Raw genomic sequence first — 25,683 nt, 5'->3', positions numbered from 1 at the left:
TTGCGCTAGACAGCCTACTTCCTTGTTCGTATACGAGTGGATGTGTTGATTTCCTTGTGTCTCTGTTGCTCGGTCTTGTTGTATTCGTTCTGTCCTTCGTTGGTCGTGTCCGTCCTCTTCCGTTGTGTTGTAGTTTCCGGGCCTCTACAAGGGTCCCGCCGCGCTTCCGACATTGCTACCCCGCGACCGTCCTGGTCGCAGTTACAACAGAAACATTTGATTATCCACTGTGCAGTCGATAAAGACGTCGAGATACAGAACCGTGTGTGTGTGTGTGTGTGTGTGTGTGTGTGTGTGTGTGTGTGTGTGCGTGTGTGTGTGTGAATTCCTAAGGGACTAAACAGCTGAGGTCGCCGGTCTCTAGAATTACACCCTACTTAAACTAACTTATGCTAAGGACAATATACACACCAATGCCCGAGGGAGGATTCGAACATGCGGCGCCTCAAACTGCGCTGTTACAGAACCATAGAAAACAGGGTCACGTGTTGTATGTTAATGTATTTCTCCTTCATATTCGTGTTTTTTAACGGATTCTGGGACAGACACTCAGACCGCTTTCGTTCTTGTACAAAGGTCACATGCGACACTTGGTAGTATCTACACTTGCTTATTATTAAGACAAGCAGTTTTAGCGGTACATTGCATACAGATCCCTCCAAAATGAGTTATTTTATAGTACAGGTAGTGTCAGGGAATGTTCGTGAAACGTGTGCAGCTAGTGCACTCGGCTCTGAATTGAAGTTAGAGCTTAGCACCGAACAGACGTAAGTTGACACTTTTAGCTGGCTTCCCATTACATATGAGGACGAAATTTAAAAGTAGAACACGAATTACTCATGAGAAAAGTAAGATGACGAAAGACTAGCCTTAATACTCTAGTTATATCAAATGGAGACATTTACATTAGAGATTGTTTGGCATTTCATTTATCTATGAGATAGTTTCTGATGTCTGACCGAGTGAGTTGACGCAGCGGTTAGCACCGTGGACTCGCATTCAGGAGGACAACGGCTCAAACCCGCGTCCGGCCTTCCTGATTTAGGTTTTCCATGGTTTCCCTAAATCGCTTCAGGGAAATGCCAGGATGATTCCTTTGAAAGGGCACGGCTGACTTACTTCCCCATCCGTCCTTAATCCGATGGGATCGAAGACCTCACTGTTTGGTCCCATACCCCAAAATAACCAACCAATCAATCTGATGTCCTCAGGGAGATAAGAAGCGAAGAAATACCAAGAAGATAATGTCAATGAAATATAATTAATAGAATGTGAAATAGACGTACGACCTCTCACATACGCAACTTGATAAAATCTGCTGCATGGTATTAGTGGTCAGAGACCAGGTAATCAGATAGCATGAACATAGGCAACTGGAATGATCAGATTTTTCGTGGTCACTTTCCGTTTCAACCCGTAGGATCATGGTGAAGTTTCGATCATCAGTCTCCTGTCTTTCATCTGTCACAGCCTGGAACAAAAGAAGGGAGAGAAGAGTAAATGAATTTCTTTCCCACTGACAACACCTTCGTGGCTTTTGGCTCACCCTCTGTGTGAATATTTGTGTGGTATAACTTTTATCTATTTCCTCATTCTCTTAATTAATCAGTTTAGAACCACTTGCAAGTGGGGACATATTCGATTGCCCTACACGTTCATAAGTGAGACCGGAAATTATAATTAATTTTCTTGCAGATGGGGCATATAGCAGAGATACTACCTTCTTGATTTTTGGCGTGTATTAGGTCCAGGACCTTTCACCCCGCCGTGAACTACCTTTATGAAAGTACGGCTGCAGCCAGCAATGCACTACAGACAGTTATGAATAAAGGAGGAACGGTTAAAGGGAAATAAGTATTGTTAACCTATATTAATAAAACACAAAATTCCAGTTGCAAGATGCCTTGTAATGTTTTTCGGGGATAATAAAATTTTTGTTTACATTATTTCATAGCATTTTTGACCGAATTTAGTATCTTAAATATTTTCTTATAATCGCCCTATACTCTCCTAGCGTGTTACGTTACGTCTAGTATTAAAGTTAGAAACTGTGTTTGTGACTTAAGGCAATGTAACTTATGGAGAGAAAATTACCTAGATTATATTCATGCAGTATTTAAGAGTGGTAGCTCTTAGCGACTTCTAAAAATCCTTACATATAATTTCAGCTGTTAGATAAACTTCTGCGTCCCGTAATGTTATGGTAGGGTTATGGCTGTGGGATTGACATACCCCTATAGAAGTCAAAATGACCTGTGTGGGATGGCCTTATTGATAAACAGAGTCTTCCCAGCAGGAGTGCCTGAAATTAAAGCTCACGTCGCGCACAAGAATAAATTTATAATCTAGTTCATTAAACAGGAGTGGCCTTAACATACATGAAACTTGGGTGCTGTGACTCACGAAGATGATATAGGTAGGGAATTCCTCAAACTACTGAATGAAACAATGATTACTAGAAACCATATTTGTTACAAACCCCGTCCACTTCAAATTAAAGACAAAGTTCACAATCGATAGATGATGGAGTCGTATCATTGTGACCTCAGTACCCAAAAGATAGGTCCTCAGCCAACTACTGAGAAAGGCAGTAGTCAAGTTGTACCTGCAGGAACACCTTCTTCTTGTTGTGGCTGTACAAAATTTCGTAAAAAGTACAACTGTCGGCAAACTTCCGTACGATCGATGATTTATCCTAGAGAGGCGAAGCGATTCTGTGAGAGTAGGATGTGTCCCAGTTCCCTATATCTAGACTTCACTTTTCTTCTTTGGCATTTGCGTAGTATAAATTACATTCTTATCAACTAGGCAGAAAAAAATTATATACACTCCTGGAAATTGAAATAAGAACACCATGAATTCATTGTCCCAGGAAGGGGACACTTTATTGACACATTCCTGGGGTCAGATACATCACATGATCACACTGACAGAACCACAGGCACACAGACACAGGCAACAGAGCATGCACAATGTCGGCACTAGTACAGTGTATATCCACCTTTCGCAGCAATGAAGGCTGCTATTCTCCCATGGAGACGATCGTAGAGATGCTGGATGTAGTCCTGTGGAACGGCTTGCCATGCTATTTCCACCTGGCGCCTCAGTTGGACGAGCGTTCGTGCTGGATGTGCAGACCGCGTGAGACGACGCTTCATCCAGTCCCAAACATGCTCAATGGGGGACAGATCCGGAGATCTTGCTGGCCAGGGTAGTTGACTTACACCTTCTAGAGCACGTTGGGTGGCACGGGATACATGCGGACGTGCATTGTCCTGTTGGAACAGCAAGTTCCCTTGTCGGTCTAGGAATGGTAGAACGATGGGTTCGATGACGGTTTGGATGTACCGTGCACTATTCAGTGTCCCCTCGACGATCACCAGAGGTGTACGGCCAGTGTAGGAGATCGCTCCCACACCATGATGCCGGGTGTTGGCCCTGTGTGCCTCGGTCGTATGCAGTCCTGATTGTGGCGCTAACCTGCACGGCGCCAAACACGCATACGACCATCATTGGCACCAAGGCAGAAGCGACTCTCATCGCTGAAGACGACACGTCTCCATTCGTCCCTCCATTCACACCTGTCGCGACACCACTGGAGGCGGGCTGCACGATGTTGGGGCGTGAGCGGAAGACGGCCTAACGGTGTGCGGGACCGTAGCCCAGCTTGATGGAGACGGTTGCGAATGGTCCTCGCCGATACCCCAGGAGCAACAGTGTCCCTAATTTGCTGGGAAGTGGCGGTGCGGTCCCCTACGGCACTGCGTAGGATCCTACGGTCTTGGCGTGCATCCGTGCGTCGCTGCGGTCCGGTCCCAGGTCGACGGGCACGTGCACCTTCCGCCAACCACTGGCGACAACATCGATGTACTGTGGAGACATCACGCCCCACGTGTTGAGCAATTCGGCGGTATGTCCACCCGGCCTCCCGCATTCCCACTATACGCCCTCGCTCAAAGTCCGTCAACTGCACATACGGTTCACGTCCACGCTGTCGCGGCATGCTACCAGTGTTAAAGACTGCGATGGAGCTCCGTATGCCACGGCAAACTGGCTGACACTGACGGCGGCGGTGCACAAATGGTGCGCAGCTAGCGCCATTCGACGGCCAACACCGCGGTTCCTGGTGTGTCCGCTGTGCCGTGCGTGTGAGCATTGCTTGTGCAGCCCTCTCGCAGTGTCCGGAGCAAGTATGGTGGGTCTGACACACCGGTGTCAATGTGTTCTTTTTCCATTTGCAGGAGTGTAGATGTATTTTAACAGTTGTTGAGCATTCAACTCGCTGTAATCTTAGCGAAATTTTTATATATTATGTTCTTTATAAAGTTTAAAAATCATTAACAACTGTATACCAATAAGAATGTAATAATGAGAAGTCTTTGCTGTTATATTTGGAAGCATCCGACCCACTTTACATTTCAAGGCGGTGGGTTACTCTATAATGGTAATGAAATAAAATAATGAAGCGAAATAAATACTTCACTTTCTACCTTACAGTCTGTGGCGGAGGGTACTCCTCTTGACGCCACTACCATTCCTGTCCGTCTCTCCCAGTTTGCAACTGGTGCGCGTTCTGTCATTTCTATGAATACATCTCAGTGGAACAGTTATAGCCAATATCCAAAATACTAATGCTATGAAGGCACTGTCTGTAACATTCAGTTAGCACACATTCTTTCAAGGAGTTCTTAAAATTCACCAGCGAAAAGAATTTACATATAAACAAAGTAGCGTTACTTCGTTCCTTAAATGTTCATCTAACTGCGTTCTCATATTATATAGCGACTACGTTGAACCCGTTGAGCGACTGAATTAAAAATAAAAATTTCAAAGAGTAAACAACAGATATAGATTGTAGGCGACGATTTCTACTTTCAATTTTAAAGGTTTATCTCAGTTTTTTAAATAAAGGGCAGCTGTTGCGAATACCCGTTTCCCACAAGGAAAGGAAACATTTGGTATATTTTCTTTTTAAGCATAAAGCCTCTGTACCTCGTTGTCTGTTATAAAGTTCATTGTATGAGGAAATAAATAAAATATTTATGTACCTCGTTGTCTAGTTTAAACATCATTGTATGAGGAAATATATAAAATATTTCTCTAACCAATCTCAGTCAAAACCTTTAGTCCAATATATACGACGGTATTTCAAGAAGTATGTTCACATTGTTATGCCAAGCCACGGAACTTTTGTTGCATGCTGCACTACACTGCCAAGTCACACAAAGGTGCACAACATTATTTTGCAGCTTGGTCACTAAGCTTGTGTAAACAACTGTCTGTTACCCGGCAGTACAAATCTGCTCATTAGTCACGGAACCATTCAATTACAATACTCATCACTGGACATTTTCCTTCCCCCCGAACGTCTTCTTTCAGCTTACTGAAAAGATGGAAATGACGTGGTGCAAGATCAGGATTGCATGTCAGATACTTCCTTCGAAAGGGTTGAAGCAAATTTTGTGTTGTGGGCGGCCGTGTGGATGTTTCATTGAGTGCAGGAGAACAACGCCTTTGCTTAAATTTTTTCACGTCTTCTTCTTTGTGGCGTTGTGGAGCGTTATCGGTATAGCACAGTGCAAACCGTCATTAATGATTGCGCCCTTCACCGTAAATTTCGTGTACAGAAATTCTTCATAGTTGAGGAATACGGTGGCCATGACCGGCACTGCTGATGCTACAACTTTACATGTCTTCCGCGGAGGCAACGAGGTGTGTCTCCATTCCATAGACTCTCATTTTGTTGTAGGTGTGAAATAATGGACCCATTTCTGATCGCCCGTCACTATGTGGCTCAAGGAATAATTCCCTCCCACGGAGTCATGATCAAAGAAGTCCAGAGACGTCGTAGACCGCGGGCCTTTGTGTGGAGGTGATAGTGATCGCGGAATTTAGGGCGAGCACAACTTACGACGTCGCAGACGATTTAGGAAGATGGAATGAACGCTGTATATTAAGATACGCATCTGGTGGGCAACGTCCACTGCGAAACACTGAGGTTGCTACGAATCACTTCATCGACGTCCTAGATCGTGTCGAATGAGGTCGATGGTCTTCCTCTCTGATCATATCATTCTGTCTGTGCTGCCTTGATCAAATAGTATGCAGCATTTGAGTCCGGTGGCCGTGACACTGCATTTGGTCCATCAGAATTCATGCCAAATCTATGTGCACTTTAGATTTTTTTTCTCACAAGAATCGTATTGTACCCCGCTCTGCGACTCTCGAGAACGTTTCCATTTGCGGTGCCATTTTGTCGTCACACCTGTTCTCCGTAGTGCAGCAGAACTGTGTACGCAAGAAACCGAGAACACGTACTTTCATCTGACAGTGCACCACTATTGTTGCGCGAGCAAATACTACCATTCTTATTTCTTTGAACGTTCGATATTACGATGTACTCTAACGTTCCCGAATGATCTGCATGTCTCAGAAAACAAATTGAAAAGTAAAGGCCAAGCTGAGCGGTTCTTTTTCAGCCAGTAAAATTATGAGAAAGACTTTTTCTATGCTGCGAGTGGCGGACATGGAGCAAGGGAGACCGGCGGGCTATTGTTTGAGGCGACGTGAGCGGTGTTTACTGTGGCCACGCAGCGAGGCTGCAGCCAGGCTCGGGCTGGCCAGTATACAGCGAACAGAGGGGCGGCAGCTACCGGCCGTTCATCAGGCAGGGGCTGAATAATACACCAGCGCGCCGCGGCGACACCGCCCGGCTGGCCAGTTAATTAAAGCGGCCGACTGCCGGCTAAACAGCGAACGGCTGCCGGCGCTCACCTGCCCGTGATCTTCCATTACTTCCAACCTGGCGTCAGGATTAGCGCGTTTTGCATACAAATCACCTCGGAAGGGCACTAACCCGGCGATTGGGCGCGAAGCTGCCGATCACAGACCGGGCTCACGCTTTCCACAAATGGGCGTCGTCTCACATTTCAACGCCTATGCTTGAGCTGAAAGGTATTGGGTCTGTGCATAACTTTGTGCCGCTTTTGCAGTGCCATTATTTTACTTTATTCGTATAAAATACACTGCATTACCTTACAGTACGATATAGGCATTTAATCAGTGATGTAATCACCGTCATTGTCAATAACCACTGCAGATCTGTCATGGTTTTGAGTTGAAGCAACCTGTTACTTAGTTGCTTAAGAGGAACCTTATCGTGAAACACTTTGCCCCTTAAATGTTGTCAAAAAGAGACCGAAGAAATGACCCTCAGAAGAGCATAAGTCAAGTGAGTCTGCAGGGTGCAATAGTTGTTCGCAACCAAGCTGAGCAATATCATCTCAGGTGCTACTGGTCATACGTGAGCGTGCATTGTCGTGAAATGACAGCCACAGATTTACCAGACATAATTTGCTTCCACAAAACACCGCGACACTTTTTTTTTGTGAGGACTATTGCGAACCACTGATCTCGGCGGTTGTTATGGAAAAGAGAAGGTATTCCCGAACGTGGTTCATCACACAAGTCGAATGTCCCTACTCGGGAATGAGAAAACCATTTCAGTAACGGCCTCTTGTCAAATGCTGACACCCATACTCACAACACGTTCTTATTGTGACTTCTCCAGCAGTACATCCTCGATAAAAATTGAAGATTAAAATGTTTCTGAAGCGGTTATGTTTCTCTGCTTGACAGTCTATACCCATTAGTCTTGAAAATGGCTAAAGCAGCCTATTAACAACTTACGAACTCCTGTTCCCAACAATTAAAACTGCAAACTGAAGGAAAACGAAAGTAACGGAAAAAAGCCCGCCCGGTTGGCCGTGCGGTCCAACGCAGTGCTTTCCGGGCGGGAAGGAGCACCGGTCCAGTGAGCAGGCCAGTCTGTGGATGGTTTTAAGGCGGTTTTCCATCTACCTCGGCGAATTCGGCCTGGTTCCCGTTATTCCGCCTCAGCTACACTATGTCGGTGACTGCTGCGCAAACAAGTTCTCCACGTACACGTACACCAACATTACTCTACCACGCAAACGTAGGGGCTACAATCGGCTGGTGTGAGACGTTTCCTGGGGGAGTCCATCGGGGGCCGAACTGCACAATAACCCTGCTTTCGGTGTGGGGGCGGCGGAGGGGTGAAGCGAACTGCGATAGTTGTCGTGGGGTTGTGGACCACTGCGGCTGCGGCGGGGACGGGGCCTCTTCGTCGTTTCTAGGTCCGCGGTTAACATAACACAACATAACATAACATAACGCAAGAAGTGAGGGCTTCATAATCAAGTAATACCAACCCACTGAAAAAAGACACTTATTTATTCACCGACCAATTTTAAATAAGGAGAAAATGTAAGCAACTCTTGTGTCCTCAATAAGAAATAGTACATAATTTCAGTTGTGGATGGACAGTTTGAGGATACTGTTTTGGTCCGTACTACAGTTACTTGATGCGTTACAAATTTTCGAGCGGTGTGGCCGCCTGGGTGGATTGAGAACTCCAGACTCGTCATGGTGCCGGCAGGTAGCCCCATTTCGAAATCGCCTGGGGCAGCTCCCCTGAAGCTGTCAGGCATTGAATCATAGGCTGTAAGGCCTGCTGTGCATTGTTGCAGTCTTCATTCCTGAGACTGGAATCGTGAGTTCTAAGCAAGCCCCTTGATCTTTGAATAATTAATGGAACCTACATGATTTTGATCCTGCTTATTCGAGCCTTCTGTTCCCTCTACAATTCCTGCCACCCCCCCCCCCCCCCCCCTTCCATCCTGCCGGCCACGGTGGTCTCGCGGTTCTACGCGCGCAGTCCGGAACCGCGCGACTGTTACGGTCGCAGGTTCGAATCCTGCCCCGGGCATGGATGTGTGTGACGTCCTTAGGTTAGTTACGTTTAAGTAGTTCTAAGTTCTAGGGGACTGATGACCACAGCTGTTAACGTCCCATGGTACTCAGAGCCATTTGAACCTCCCCATCCCCTCCTACTATTACCAAATAAACGGATTACTTGATGCCTGCGGATGCTTCACGTCTTCTCTAGAAACCCACCTACATAGGGAGAAATGAGGACTCGCACAGAAAAATTTAAGGGCTCGTTTTTCCCCTACGTCGTTCGAGAGTGGAACGGTAGAGAGACAGCTTGAAGGTGGTTCATTGAACTCTCTGGCAGGCACTTTATTGTGAATAGCAGAGTAATCACGTAGATCTAGTTATACCATTTTTGAACCACCAATTGTTTTCCTCTCCGTTTTGCTCAGAAGATATTCATCAGTTATCCGTCTAACTTATTTATTATTTATCATTGTTCTGTAACAGAACATTTCAAAAGTTCTACTCCCTTCTTGTCTAAACCATTTCTGACCCGAGTTTCACTTCCGCAGAATGGTACACTCCAGTCAAATACATTCAGAAACGACTTCATAATACTAAACTGTATATGTAACCCTTAAATTTCCCGACGAATCAATTGCCTGTACTGCTCTCGGGTGTCCAGCGGGTTGGAGCCGTTTACGAAACACGATGTTTCAACAAAGTATCTTGCCGACATCCTTAGGTGACACCTGATCAATAAGCGTCTTTTCTACATGGCGCACCTTTTGTACATAGAACTCTGACCTTGATGCGCTATTATGCATGTGTTCACGCAGTTTCATACCACAAAATATGCACAAACAGGCAGCGAAACAATTACCATATGGTTCTCAATATGCAACTCTGCATATTCAAAAGGTTAAAATGGCTCTGAGCACTATGGGACTTAAAATATCAGGTCATCAGTCCCCTAAAACTTGGAACTACTTAAACCTAACTAACCTAAGGACATCACACACAGCCAAGCCCGAGGCAGGTCGCGCGGTTCCAGACTGAAAACTCTGCATATTCTTATAAAACAGTCCACAGCAACCAATGTCTTCCCTCAGGCTCATACGTTTTTCAGGCAGAACATTTCTATACGTATAACATGCACTTAATTTATCAGTTAATGAAGCAACCCACTATCATCCAGAAATTAAAAAGGAGACTGCAATGGAGTGGACATGTGGCCAGAATGGAAGACAACAGAATCACCAAGAAAGCATTTGAATGAACTCTCCAGGCAACTAGACCATTAGGCCGACCTCGTACAAGGTGGAAAGACGACGTAGAGAAGGACATCGCACCATTAGGAATTTCGCAAGGTGGAGAGAGGCTACGAGATATAGAAGGCGGTGGAAGCAGATCGTTGATGCAGCGCGTGGTCTACATTGCATGTGATCGCTGAGAGATAACATGCACTTTCTACGTTACCACAAGTAGCGGGGAAAAAGTTAAATGAAAATATTTCGGACAGGATAGATCAAAATGAACGTCTTCACACTTTCACCACAAAACATTTTCTGTCATTTTCAAAACTAAAATATTAGGACTTGGTCTGGTAACGTTGTATCTTCTGTCTTTTGGTGCAACAGCCACTTTTCTACAGGACGACTGCAAAGAATTTTCTACCTCTTAAATTTGTCTCAGAGATTTCACCAGTTACCTGTGGCTTCCAACTTTGTTCTGCCGCAGGCAAATGCGCAGCGGGACGTCCACTAAATGACGGCAGACGGCCGTTTCAGATGAATAACGTTTTTTCTTCCATCGGAGAGATGGCCGTTGGTGTGTATCGCTTGAAACGTCTCATGGAAAACACCCTGCAACAATCGACGGAAGCGTCCAGGTCGGAGGAAGGAGCGTTACGGTTTGGGGAATATTTCTGTGGCATTCCCTCGGTTACCTCGTCATTCTGAGAGGCACAATTTATCAATGGAAGTATGTGCCTATTCCTGCAGACTATGTTCACCTCTGAATGCAGTTTGTTCTTCTTCAAAACGGTGGCATCTACTAGCAGGACAATGCAACGTCTCTCATAGCTCGCAGTATACGTACGTGGTTCAAAGAGCAGCAGGGTTAGTTTATAAAGCTCTACTGGCAACCAAACTTCCAATGTGTGTTGGACCACCACGATCGGGCAGTTCGCGCCAGGGATCCTGAATCAAGATGTCGAGTGCAGCTGGCCATGGAACTTTCGTTGGAAAGGCTCCACATCTCTGACGGTATCTTCCATAACCTCACTGACTTTCATCCTGCACGTCTTGCAGCGATCCGAGCTCCAAAAGGCACTTTTTCTAGCTTTTGACAGGGGCTCACATTGATATCATTGGACAGTGTAAATATAGCAGCATATCTCCAAGTGCGGCATAACGGAGAGGTGCCTTCAAGGATACATTCAGTTCCAAAAATGCCAGCATATGGCTAAATTAATGCTGCAAGAGTTATCAAACCTTTCTGTTTCGTGCTTTTTGTTTGTCTTGTTTGAGGGGGATATCAATGTATTCACACTATGATATTTCAAACGTACTGTTTCAGCCCATGTTCAGCATGACCTAAAAATGTCATGGTCTCTAGTTTAGTTTCGATTATTTTAAGTGATTATCCGGCCTTCATGATAGATGGAACATCATCGGTTAACAACAATAGGTCCCTTTTTCACTGAAATTTATTGGCACGAAGTATATTGACTTGTAGCGATATCTGCCGAGATGAAATATTGCTCTTGAGCTTATGATGAAGTTTCCTGACTACAACAAAATTTGCGAAATTCCTCTTGTTCTACACATTTCGCGTAAATCGTAGGAAAAGAGCACCTGTGGAAGGTGGCTGTAGGCAAGTTAATGCGTATATCCATTGAGGCCAGAAGAATCGCGTAATAATGCAGAACCCTGCGCGAATTTAAAATGTTCACCCTGACGCTGAAAGGTAATGAAGAACAACCGAAATTACTAAGCACAACAGAATGACTGATACGAAGAATTTATGCCCCTATTTGTGGGCCCTGAAGTGGAGAACAACACAGCATTACGTTTAATAATAACTGAATGTGTTAACAGAAGCAAGTTTTAAATGATCTCATTAATTTAATCAAATTAAAAACACACACTGGACGCCTCTGACTATAATAGAACTTTGGTTGTTGTTACAAAATGTCCCTGCTGGTTTCCAGCGTTACTTGGAAGTAAATGAGAACGTGATCTTTAGACGCAGCTTACGTTCTAAAAAATGCTCATGAGATTTTATCTAAACGAATATAGTGACAGACTGAGAAACGCATGCTTCTTCTTAACCAATGGAGGGCATGAGACGGATAACCACAAAGTTCTGAGCAAACGCGCACTAAGGGCTGTCCTACAACACTAGCGCTGTCGGTATTTCTCACTGTGAGCAATCAGCGCGAGACGTGAGCAACGATGCTGCCGTGCCTGGGTCCCTGTGAGACAAGGCGAGGGCTGTGCTTCCGCCAACACGACTCTGGACGCCGACTGGTAACTCACAAGGCAAACTCCCCATCGCACTTTCCTCAGGTATAGTGGCAAGATGGCCAGTCAAAGACTCAACACAGATCAAGCATGGAAACAGGAAGCACGTGTACTACACTGCGGAAAAAAGCAAAATAGGAACAGTGAGCGGTCCAAGAAGTAGAAGAGCAGCCTGAGACAGCAACGGTGTCGTGTTTAAGTGATCGTAATTTTGGACTGTCAAGCTGCCGCGTCGTGTTCCAAACTATCTCGAGGCGTTTCCGCACTGTTCTCTTTCTCTACTCTTGGCATTTGTCATACTAAATATTTGTTATAGAAAATGTGTCATGTGGCAAGAATACGGTACTGTCGCAAGTAAATGTGATGAATAGCGAGAGCAGGCGAGATATCACATGGACATCTCACAGAAATGCAAGAAACAAATAAACGGGTGAGAAATATGTTACAAGACAGTAATTACAGAGGCAGGACTTCCAAAAGGGCACGCAACTTCAAAAACGTTAAAAACTTATGTCCCGAGGAAGAACAGAGAAAGTATGTAATTGTGGAGCTGCTGCGTTCATTTGTTTCAGCTTATGTGACAAACTGTTTTGTTTTCGTCATTTCGCGTGGGTGATGGCCTTCCAATCCGTACGAACACCTTTATCGGGTAAGGCGGAACATCTCACTCACGTACCAATCGTACAAACTGGGTGCGTCGATAAGAGATGCCTATCATAAGACACACGTACTGTCACTAATACCGTGTATGATGCACCAGAGGTGTTTTAGGTGGAGGATTCGGTTGAATTGTCGCCTTGTGGTCAAAAGTTTGTGGTTCCCATTCAAACGCCACTTCCTTTTGGTCCCTAATATTGTGCAGAATCAACTATCATTACAAGTCCACATCTTACACCAAGCCGTTGGTAACGGACGTTACACTGCGATACAAATTTGACTAAACCGAACAGTGAATAAAATAAAAAAAAATACGTTGGCACGAGGGAGGTCTCAACACAGCTCACCTGCTTGTCAGTCTAACTACGGCCCCATCTCTCTTCCCGGGTGCTCTATATTGTATTTGATCTTCTTGAACCGTTCACTCTTTCTATTTTGCTTCTTTTTTTTCACAGACGGGTGCAGCTTCTTTCTATTTCCATTTTTTGACGGGCTGTCCACTGGGCCCTCGTACCAGTATATCTGAGCGAGTTGCGGTGAGAGTTTCCCTTGTAAGGTGCGCACAGCTGTGTTGCGTGAGAGGATAAGAGCGCGTGAACACTCTTCGACACCTTGTGGATTTATTGGTTGGTTTTCTTTCAATGTTATGAAACGTAATGCAGTTGAGGCAGTCTGAAATACCCAATATTAAATCTACCGCGCTATGCTACATTGATCCTCTAGATTTAGTGAAACTTGGTACCAGGGTAGCGAGCACACCTTCCTCTTCTACATCTATATTTATACTCCGCAAGCCACCCAACGGTGTGTGGCGGAGGGCACTTTACGTGCCACTGTCATCAACTCCCTTTCCTGTTCCACTCGCGTATGGTTCGCGGGAAGAACGACTGCCAGAAAGCCTCCGTGCGCGCTCGAATCTCTCTAATTTTACATTCGTGATGTCCTCGGGAGGTATAAGTAGGGGGAAGCAATATATTCGATACCTCATCCAGAAGGGCACCCTCTCTAAACCTGGACTGCAAGCTACACCGCGATGCAGAGCGCCTCTCTTGAAGAGTCTACCACTTGAGTTTGCTAAACATTTCCGTAACGCTATCACGCTTACCAAATAACCCTGTGACGAAACACGCCGCTCTTCTTCGGATCTTCTCTATCTCCTCTGTCAACCCGACCTGGTACACATCCCACACTGATGAGCAATACTCAAGTATAGGCCGAACGAGTGTTTTGTAAGCCACCTCCTTTGTTGATGGACTACATTTTCTCTCCCAATGAATCTCATCCTGGCACCCGCCTTACCAACAATTAATTTTATATGATCATTCCACTTCAAATCGTTCCGTAAGCATTCTCCCAGATATTTTACAGAAGTAGCTGCTACCAGTGTTTGTTCTGCTATCATATAATCATACAATAAAGGATCAGTTGTGCACGTTTTAAGAAACTTTTGCGAATGCACGGTTGGGGTGACATAATTGCCTTTCGGGCCAAATACATACGGATTTGATAAACCACATGCACGTTTCAAGGCGTGCACAGTCCCTACAACCTTGCATCAATGCCACCAGGTGGAAGTGCACTGCAGCAGAATTTTATCCCCATTCACTTGGCATAAATCCCGATAGACGATAGCGCATTCCTCATATATGCCAATTCTCTCGCTCTATCTAGGACATCAGTTGGCTCAAATGTCTCTGAGCACTATGGGACTTAACTTCTGAGGTCATCAGTCCCCTAGAACTTAGAACTACTTAAACCTAAATAACCTAAGGACATCACACACATCCATGCACGAGGCAGGATTCCAACCTGCGACCGTAGCTGTTGCGCAGCTCCACACTGTAGCGCCTAGAACCGCTCGGCCACTCTTGCCGGCGGACATCAGTTTCTGTTGTAATTATACTGATAGGAAAATCTATTTTGTGGTATTCTAAATGAGATACTGTATATTAAGTTTTGGATTTCACCATACAGTAATCCATGTCGCTGAGAACCATAAAGCACATCATCGTCTATTGTGAGCTTTTATTCATGCTTCTGACATCTGTTGATCTTATGGAGGTTCAGGTTAATCTGTACTGTAGGTCCAAATTGCATGTATATATGAACATTCACGAAAAACAGTCTCACTGGTTTCTCTGATATTCACTTACGTATGGGATTGAAGGCCGAGTGGTTTTTGACCTTATCACCCCTTGTGCCTCATTTGTACTCTAGTCAAGTGACCTCGTTGGTAGATAGTACTACTTGAATTTAACCATTTCCGCAAACGGCAGATTGTTTTGGTGTTGGTGGTTTACGGTGCAGGAATTGGCTTTCCTGTACAGTGTCAACATGATCTCTGTTGAACCTGTTTTAATTGCTAACAGAAAAGAAAATTACCAGGAAAAGTTAGTCACAAAGGAACTAGGACCTCCCAGACCAGATTTGTTGCTGAGAAAATAACGAAATCAAATAAGCGTGACGACAGGCGAACACTTAAGAGAGAAGTGTGTATAACAAGCTTAAGTTGTTGTGTGGGTGCAACGTAAGACTGTCTGATTTTCAGCCCAGAAGTTAAATCGTTAACCAATACACGTATTAGGGATTTGTACGTTTGTCCGAAAAAACAAAAAACCACAAAAACTCCCACTCAAACAAAAATGTGAAATGAAGAAAAGTGAAAGGTTAAACGTTATTCCGTTGTTTTCATAAAACATACTTCATTATGTGCAAAACAACAAAATTCCGCGAAAACAATTCTTTCTTTTCTGAGATAAATTGTGCGTATTATTATAATTATTGTTGACAGTGGCTGAAGTTGTATAAATATGATGATAAACTTAGCATATGCTACTAATTTCACACTCTTACATTTATCTGAATTAAAAATGATTACGAGCCGCCACTTCTTCAGATGCACACGCCTTCTTGTCTCCTGATGAACTCCGATGTTATTGTAGGGTCGTACAGCTTGCACTTTCCTTTCAGACAAACAGGAAATTCCCGACAGTCACTGAATATGAACACTCATTGGCCAATGGTGTGATTCCTTCTTGCACAAATATGCCGACAAGAGAAGGAGTCATGCTAAAACGCCCATGACTTTCTGATTCGCCCCTTTAACCGAAAAAGTATTGCTTCTGGTCCGTCCTCGTGGCGTCACAAACATTTTTGCTCGTGGCGCGTTTTTGTACCCAGTAACTAGTACCGCATCAGAGGTTCTCTGGAAGTAAAAGCTATGCCCGAGGCTAGGCTCTTATTTCTGCGAGCTGTGCTTCCTCACAAAAGCGTAAGATTGTTATCTGCTGAATACTCTCTTCAGAACCTGGAAAAGTGCCGGCGTCCCTTTGATAAACTTCCTCGCCTGCCCTCTGCTCGGTTGCAGGGCTGGCTAATAAACGCACAGTAGCTCCAGCCCACGGGGCTCGCCCGTGGAGGCGACATTCAGGGAGACAGCACCTGGGGCTGTCTATAGCTGTGTGGACGCAAGAGGCCGGTTCTTTCGTTGCGTGTGACACTGCTTTACCTGTCCCAGATCCAGCATTCTGCCCTGTTCCCACACACTCTCGAAAAGCAACGAGAAAAGGCCCGCATTATATGCAATGTAGTTAAGAAGCTACAGCCCATACAGTCACCAGTTCCATTTCGCTATTATAAAACACTATTGTCATATTTTCATACCAAGTGCAAAAGGACCAGATGGGTTGCTGCTTTTCAAAAACGTTCAAATGGCTCTAAGTGGGACTTAACATCTGAGGTCATCAGTCCCCTAGACTTAGAACTACTTAAACCTAATTAACTTAAGGACATCACACACACCCATGCGCGAGGTAGGATTCGAACCTGCGACCGTGGCAACAGCATGGTTCCGGACTGAAGCGCCTAGAACCGATCGGCCAAAGCGTTGCTGCTTTCGAATATGCATTATGAATGCGGCTATAACAAAGAAATCTTCGAAATGTGCGTTTACTCCTGAAACAGCCGGAACATGCATACACGCATGCAATACGCATCTGAATTGAAATCCGGGCTGCATTTATACTCTTACCACTCCCTACTCATTCCGTCACTGCCCGGTCGCATGTCGCCTTAGGTGGAGTGGTCGGGGAACGTGATCGCCGAATGCTGGGCGCGAGCTACAACCGCTCAGTGCATCTGCCGCCCCCGTAGGCTGCGATGTCGCTCTCGGCTGACGTTGTGACTCCCGTTGGCCGAACGCTGCGTCCCATGCTTCACTGAGCGTGAAGCCACTGTCTCTATAGATCATACCATCGGTAACTGGTGTTTCAACAGCCTATTTTATAACACCATCTTAAAACTACGAGTTCTCTCTTATCACGTATGTTGCAGTAAGGTATATATCAAGCAGACTGCTGCGGTGCTCATATTATCGTGTTACGTAAACGACTGTATGTAGCTTGAAGCCCAAGACCTATACAAACTTCTTGCTGTTGCCAGTCTGCATTTTATATTGTCTCTGCTTCACCGTCCTCAGCTATTACGGCCCCGAAGTGGCAGAAGTCATTTATCAGTTTTGGTGTCTAATTTCTGACCTAATTCCGTCAGTATCACATGATTTTATTCGACTCCATTACATCACCCTTCTTTAACATTTGTTGATTTTCAGCTTATAACATATAAAAGCACTCCGTATTCAGGCCACAAGTGGCCCATCGGGACTATCCGACCGCCGTGTCATCCTCAGTGACGATTCGGATAGGAGAGGCGTGTGGTCAGCACACCGCTCTCCAGATCGTTTTGATGGTTTTCTTTGACCGGAGCCGCTAGCATTCGGTCGAGTAGCTCCTCAATTGGTATCACGAGGCTGCGTGCCCCCAGAAAAATGGTAACAGAACATGACGGCTGGATGGTCACCCATCCAAGGACCGGTCACGCCCGACAGCGCTTAACTTCGGTGATCTCACGGGAACCGGTGTATCCACTGCGGCAATGCCGTTACCGACGTATAACATATAAGCCGCTATCTTTTCCATTCGACTACTCTACAAAGTACTTTACCATCTGTCAGAGAATTACAATGTCATCAATAAACTTCAGAGTTCTTATTTTTACTGCTTCTTCTTCCTCTTCTTTATCGTCGCCTTGTCCCGAGTCACGTAGGGCCGGCGTTGCTCTTCTAGATCCTTCTCCTCCATAGTACTCTATCCATTGCCTCTTCCATCGTTTCTCCATTAGGTCTCCGGATATCTTATCCTTCCACCTTATCTTCGGTCTTTCTCTCCTACTCGCTCCTTCAATCTTTATATCTTCAATTCTGTTTCCGATATACTCGGCGTCAGATACAGCAGGGCAAACTGCTGGCTTGCTAGCACATTCATTCATGTTCAAACATGCATTCTTCAAGGTGTTTTCATATTCTTGTCCAGTATCTCGCACACCGGGTGAAATAGTCTTCTAATGGCTGACTCTGCTAAGGATCCCAATAATCATGAGGGAATTTCATCTCCTTTAATGGCTTTTTTGACTTAGATGTCAAAATGTGTAATAAACAGGATCGGTGGTTTCTGTTCAAACAATGCTTGGGGCCCAGTATCCCGTTTATTAAGCTCTCACCGGCCAATACGTTACTGCAGCTTGGAAACGATAATAGAATGCGCGTTTCAAGAGCATCGAAGGGAACAGACGTCATAAATAAACAGCTGTCCGGGACCAACAGTAGTTCAATGTCCAGGCAGCGAGTATACGTAACAACAAGTCTCGCAGCACCTGGAGGAGACAGATGTGTAGGTAGTCGATATATTATGCATCAAATGGAACCTACGTCAACGCGGAACACTCGGTAACACACTATTAATCACTCATAGTTTGTTTGCAATAATGTAACACTTTAAGGGGGATTTGAACGCCCTATCCCGACAGTGTTAAATTTAGTGATTTGGCTGCCCTGTATTTCAGGAACCACTGTAGCCACTGAAACTTTTACAGGACATTAAACTGTATGTTCTGAGTTTACTGAACTACAGTAACTGCATTTCAGCCACCGCTTTAGGAAATACGCATTTTTATTACACGGTTAAAATTTTGTGAACATTTTCGTACGATATCGTAAATAATTTTAATTATACTTAATATTATGTTCTTCTTTTAGTTCAGTAGACTCAGGATGTGTATGTTATCACTCCCTGAAAATTTGAATACTCTACTCGTCTTTTCTTCTTTCTGGACTCCTTAGTGGCCAACTATGCTGCATACTCTGCTTTATCAATGCGAATCTTGTCCATCCGTTCAAGTTCTCTGATGCAGTTTGCTCCTGGAAAATTTTCATATGCTGTAGCACATTCACTCTACCAATGTTGCCATTATTAAAAGTAATAACAGCTTCAATGACTCCCGCCTTTAGTGTCTTCACTCCAACAAAAACATTTTTTCGTAAGAGTCCCTATAAGATTAATGAGCGACTCATTGGGATTTTGAGTCTGACCATGCAGGCAGTTCTTCAGTAATTCAGGATTTGCCAGGTCTCTGTAAATTGGTTTTACGATATCCATGACAGATGCTGGGATGGAATGTTTATGGCTGTATGAACGGTTTGAGTACTGGGCATTGCGGTAATAGCACCATGAATCAGGTCCAGGAGGACAAAGGTAATGAAGTGGTTTTTCATTAGTTGACAGTCTGTGGAAGAAGGTAACCCATTCTGCCTGTTTCATTTTCAACAAATCCTGAATATTATTTCTAATGGCCATCCCATAATACTGCTGTACTTCATCAATAATTTTGTCTGGCAACCTGGCTCTTATGGATAACACATTTATAAAATGTGTTATCTATTAGTGTCGCTCTAACAGTAAAGACATCCGATTTCTTCGCATCAGCAATACTGGAGTAGTGCGAAACACCATAGTAGACTATGGAGCTGGAGGAATGCTCTAAACCGAACGGCTGGAGGCGAACGGTTCCGGACAGCGGTGCTCTCGGGAAAGAACGACGAAAGCTGGTCGTCCTAATTCTCTCTTGTCATGTAGATCTGTTTGAGAACTATCGATATAACTTATGAAGCATTTGTGTCGTTATGTATCCTACCAAATAAAAGCAATTCGTCGCACAAAGTTATCACCTAACATCATGAAAAGTTCTAGACCGACTTCCTTCACAGCTTTACACGATACTCGACGTTCAGACGGACATTTGCACCACGTTCTTAATGCATATAGTATGTAAACACAGGTTTTCTGTTAAATCGGACAGTGAGAAAAGAAATGCGGGTTTAATGCTGTACTGTGAAAATGTGCGGTTTCGTTTTGATTCTTGCTCTCAGGTTTAAGTAGAGTAATGGGGACTTTGTATACACAGTTACGTGTTGCTTTCTTTCACAGAAAACCGGAAAGTGTTATTTACGACTCACAGGCTTGTGGTTAGAATACTACTGCAGAACCTGAATAATCTGAAATTTTGTTTTCATAGTCGTTCGCAGATTAAAACTATGAGAAATACTGTCAATAAAGGTAGTATCCTCTTAGATCCAGCAGCAGGAGATGTCATTCATAACCCATATAGAAATAAGTCCAACCAGTTTTCCCAGTCATTTTAAGCGACTGCAGTTCCCAATCAAGGATATGTCGGCTTTAACAAACAAAGCACAAGGTCAGAGACAGAAGAAGAGGAGATGGCCAGAAAGGGGAAGGGGTGAAGGATATAGGTAGAGGGAAGAAGAAGATGGGCAAATACAGGGAGGTGGTGAAAGTTAGGGGGGGAGGAGGAGAGAGAGAAGAGACGAGAGGAGAGACAGGGCGACAAGAAGGAGATGAACAAAGATAGGAGAGAAGAGGATATGAACAGAGAGAGGGAGGGAGAAGGAAATTAGGACTAGATGCAATTCCCAAACACGTTTAGCAACTGTGAAGCATTGCCGTGTTCGATAGTAGTATAAAACTGTGACACCTTCGCAGTGATCGTTTGGTTCACAAGTCAGCACACTAAGACGCCCCTCAGACTGCACTGCAGCTGCGGCATGCAGGCCCTACCGTAAACTGAGCTCGCAGTAAGTTGTTATAGTGTTACGTGGTGTAGTGGGATTAAGACTAGTAGTGTTAATGGTAGAAAGTGTAGTAGTAGCAATAGTTCTGATGTTGTTAGTATAGTCTGTCGATAAACTGAAGAGCGAGCAGCGTTTATGGAAGACACTTTTCCAGGAAGAACGCCTTACTGCGGTACAGAATAGCTGAGAATCAGTTTCCCGTCCAGCAATGTAAAGCAGCGTGTGGTGATTTGTGTGAATTTTGTTGATACGAATTTCTTTCTATAGTTAAAGTAGTTACTAAATTTTGTGTTGCGTACATTATTAACATGTTTAGTGAAAAATAATATTTTTTGGCGTATCTGAGCACTGCATTGCTGCTCGTTTGGAAGGCACGATGGGGAAGAGTCGGGATAAAATTGGGAAATTAGGTTGCCCTCAGAGGCTGTTGCATGCAGCGACCGTTATTTTGATTTGTAAATAACAGATTTCAGCTGTCAGTCGTCCTTCGGAATTTTTATTGGCAGATCTAGATTTCAGCTATAAACTAGTCATTTTCAATGAACTATCCTTTTTTTTTGGTCAATGCATGTAATACCTGTTGGTCTGGCTCTGTATACAGTTCATTCAATGAACTGTGTACGAAACCAGACCAACAGTCATTACATGCATTGACCATCCTTTTTTTGGTCAATGCATGTAATGGCTGTTGGTCTGACCTTGCACACAGTTCATTCATTGACCAAAAAAGGGATAGTGCACTGAGGATGGCTAGTTTCTAGCAGAAATCTAGATATGCCAATAAAAATTCCAAAGGACGACTGATAGCTGAAATATATTATTTACAAATTGGCCTGAAAGTGCTTTACGTGACGCGATTGGTCAAGGAGAGTGGGGACTCGCCAGCTCGCTCGTTAGTTTACGGACAGATCACGGCATGACTGTGCACGAGTGGGGCCGAAATCAAGTGCCGCAGGCAGGCACACCGGCCTTCTTGTTTCAGAGGTCAGGCTGCATGCAGTTCTGCGCTGAATACGTGTGTTGTGAGCTGTGGTGTCGCGCGCAGGGGGACGACCACCTGATGCTGGTGGACGCGTGGCCAGCGGCGCCGCCTCCGCAGCCGCCCCCGCAACCGGGCCTGCCCCCGGGGCTTTCGGCCCCCCTGCTGCCGGGCACGGCGCCCCCGCCGCCTCCGCCGCACACGGCGCTGGACGAGGACGCCGCGCCGCTGCCGCCGCCCACGCTGCCCGTCAACGGACTGCTGCGCGGCTCGCCCGCCAGCTCGGGCAGCGAGTGACGTCACGCCGGGGCGCCGCCGCCGCCGCCGCCCCCGCTATGCCGGCTGTCGCCGTGCTGGGCCGGCGCCTGCGTGCCGCCCGACGACGACGACGAGAGCGACGGCTTCGAGGCGGCGGCGGCCGCCGCGGCCAACGGCGTCGCGCTCTACACCTTCAGCAGCGGCACCGACGACACGGCCGACGAGTGGCTCACCAGCTGAGCGCAGCACCCTCCGCCACTCACCGCCCGACGCCGCGCCGAGGAAGGGCGCCCACTGACTCGCCTCGAGACACTGACGCGCGTTAACTACATCAAACCACCGCTCCCACCCTCCAATACGAGGTTTCGGCAAAACACCCCTGCCTCGAACTCCGAGCAAAACACCATTTTCCGCCATGGAAGCCAAACATTCTAATCTTACTTACCACGGGACGATATTCTGCAGACAAACTGATATCAACTAAAAGATAATCGAGCAACTACATTCCAAATTATTTTGCATTCATAACGCCTATTCTGCGGCTGATCTGACTTGTGCTTCCTCATAACCGACAACACACAAAAGTACCTGTAGGAATAGAAGCGACGCCGAACCGTAAACTCCTTTCACAACTTAAAATCAGTGCCATGGAAGACATTTACAGCCCTGCAAGTGACCGATCCGAGTGGTCTTCACGCGGTACGGCAAGGGCGGGTACACTATCGACAGCTTGGTGGAAGCTGTCCAATATTACCAATACTATTTTGCCTATTAACAACGCTACCTGAGCGACGTCTATCCTCCACAGATCTTGCTCGATCGCACTCGCTTGTTCGTAAACCGGATTTTGATAGGGGGCTCATGTGTGATGCTTCTTTCCTTCTCACTGCTTGCTAGCAACACTTTTGCTTCGCCACGTGGTTGGGCCACACGACTCTTTGATCTCATGTGACCAGTTCTTGCATGCGTGAAGATCGATGAAGTCGAGCCACGAAGAAAGCAAGTAGTGGAGAAGCCGTGCAGTTCACACAGCTTCGGTACGCGAATTCGGTGCTTTAGAGCCAACAATTCTGATCAAATCCCTTGAAAGATCACCGTTCTGTATTAATACTATCAGGAGTTCAGTAACAGCTCACCATTTCGTATAAAGTAATTCTGTATGCTGAAGTAGTTATCTACTGCTACATTTTGTCATCCGAGTCTTAGCGCAAGACGGTGAGCAATAATGCAAAAACTTATAGGGCAACCTCAATGATTGTAACGCAGCTACAGTCATACAATTCGCATCAGTAAGGCTCTACGGCGCTCTTCCTCTTAGAGGCCCTGTATCTACACCGTAGCAAGACAGTGTTATTGTTAAATTCTGCCATTATTTGATGACCTACCGTTATCTTAGTACCTTATACTTTTGCGTGCTTATTTTCAGACACAGTGCTTTAACGTTAACCTGCTGGAAAGCGCTAGTTAATACATTAAAATCTACGTGAAACCTGGCCAACAATCGTGTGAGCAATAGTATGACTCTGTACATATAACTTTCAGAGTGAAGTTGACTAACAGTTCCGGATTTCCAACTTTTGAAGAAATTGCAAATTGTCTCTGGTTAGCCTGTGTATTTCTTCTTACATCGGAGTGGATTTTAACACTCCATACTTTCCTCTATGCCAGATCTACTTGGTGAATAATGCATAAACAGTAGCTACACAAAATTTAGAAAAATACAAAACTCTTAAATAAGAAATGATGCACGTCATTAAAAACCAAACTCGTGATTCAGGATTTAAGTATTTTCGAAATAATGTTGCTCGATTTTGAACATCTACCAAGGACGAAGAAAATGAGCATGATATTTCCTCATATGAACGACTGATAGTTATGGAGGAATGAAGCCCTTTCATATACTTCAAAGTACTACTAGTATTGTTTGTTTTAACAACTGTTGTTCCTAATCAAGGTGCTGGAAGCAGAGATAATGTTCTAACGAGATTGACAATTTCAGCAACATAAACTTCACAATTTACACCGGGAAGTGCGACTTTATGAGCTTTTCATTTAACCAGATATGGTACAAATAAAGCCGTAATCGTTTTTCATGGGACATAATTGACCGCTACGCCTCCATATGTTTTTAAATACAAACGAAAGTATGTGTGTCGTTGGAATGACTTTTTCAAGTGACACGGCGAAAATAAAACTTCAGTAATGACCTGTTTCTACATTAGGTTCCGACTGTGCTGCGAATCCACGTATATTATTCCATCACCCAATTTCATGTAAAGGCAAATCTGATGATCCACGTCATTGGGAAAGAGCAACAGCCTCGGAAAATACGCCAAAAACTGATATTGCGAGACTTTTGCAAAAAGGTTCTGTCCCATTTGTGAAGAAGTCTGATTTGCTGTTGTTTCTTAGAATACCAAGTGAACTACGTGTATGCCATGTTACCCGGCAGTCATATAATGTGCGACAAACTGAATTAAACTGGCCAGCTACGACTCAATAGCGTAAGAAGCTTCTGTAATAGATGTAGTTTGAACTCTTTCTGGCCTTTTCATTGCTCACTCATTTCAAACTGTAAACGCCAAAATTCCTACTAGTTTTATTCTAATCTACTGATCATATTTGCCCGCTATGTAGGGTGAATTGGTGGGTTCAGTACTGTTCTATATCATTCGAAATTTTGCTTATGAGTCAGTACTATTATCGTGCTGGTGGCGGAACATCCGTGTTTCGGCAGGAAGACGTAATAAATGCATGATTTTGGGCATTCTCTCAAGGTATAAGACAGAATTAAATTCCTGTTTCAAATATCTTTTTTATTTCCAAAACCATGCTCTTAATATTAAAATTTCAGAACAATATTTGCGAAAATATAAAGGAAGAATATTGATTTGTAAGGTTTAATGCGACAGTTACAAAGAGCGTAATTTTACTCATTGATACAAGCGAATATTTCAAGCAAGGGTGTGGATGAGTTTCACTTCAGTGATGTGCCAGCAGTGATACTAGTTTTGGACGCATACTCATTGAAACTGTAACAGTTTCCACAAATCGGGTAAGGGTGCATACGGTTAACTACAAAGAAACAATGTCATAATCTTCGTGTATATTTAATATTTACAAACGGTACTTTGAAACATGAGTCATTTTCCTAGCCACAAGTTCGTAAATAGAGATAAAATCAATGCACGAATTGCAATATAAAACATCCTCAGAATACTGCAGAGCGTCTCAGACTACACAATTTGGAATGTACGCTGTAAATAATAATGTATAGCTCGACTGGTAATTTATTGCACAGCCGTGTTTGCTGTTAGAATATGCCTTATCCTGGTCTAGGCGCCATACATTTCCTTTCAAAAGTCAAGGAGGACGGCTAGCAAATTTTTGGCGATTTTCATACTATGAAAATGAGTCTTACAGAGAAAGAAATTGAAGTATTATTTTCAGAACATATATATGCAAAATCAGTAGCTCGTCGTTGAAGATCGTACGCTGTGTCCTATCTCGTTGTGGGACTGGAAAAGCAACAAGATTATTCGTGT

The 25,683-nt window shown here is 44.6% G+C and overlaps 1 protein-coding gene across 1 annotated transcript in view; it reads left to right on the top strand.

Annotated features, from left to right (window-relative positions):
- Positions 1-6,725, top strand: part of LOC126285121 (uncharacterized) — a 111,391-nt gene extending 104,666 nt beyond the window's left edge. Inside the window, exon 5 of the mRNA XM_049984443.1 lies at positions 6,595-6,725. Within this exon, the coding sequence (XP_049840400.1) occupies positions 6,595-6,725 (131 nt within the window). The remainder of the gene's footprint in view (positions 1-6,594) is intronic.
- The last annotated feature ends 18,958 nt before the right edge of the window (positions 6,726-25,683 follow it).

This window comes from Schistocerca gregaria, chromosome 8 (genome assembly GCF_023897955.1).
Source record: "Schistocerca gregaria isolate iqSchGreg1 chromosome 8, iqSchGreg1.2, whole genome shotgun sequence".
Taxonomy (NCBI): domain Eukaryota; kingdom Metazoa; phylum Arthropoda; class Insecta; order Orthoptera; family Acrididae; genus Schistocerca; species Schistocerca gregaria.
The sequence above is the reverse complement of the archived record's forward strand: the minus strand, read 5'-3'. Positions and strand labels throughout refer to the sequence as shown.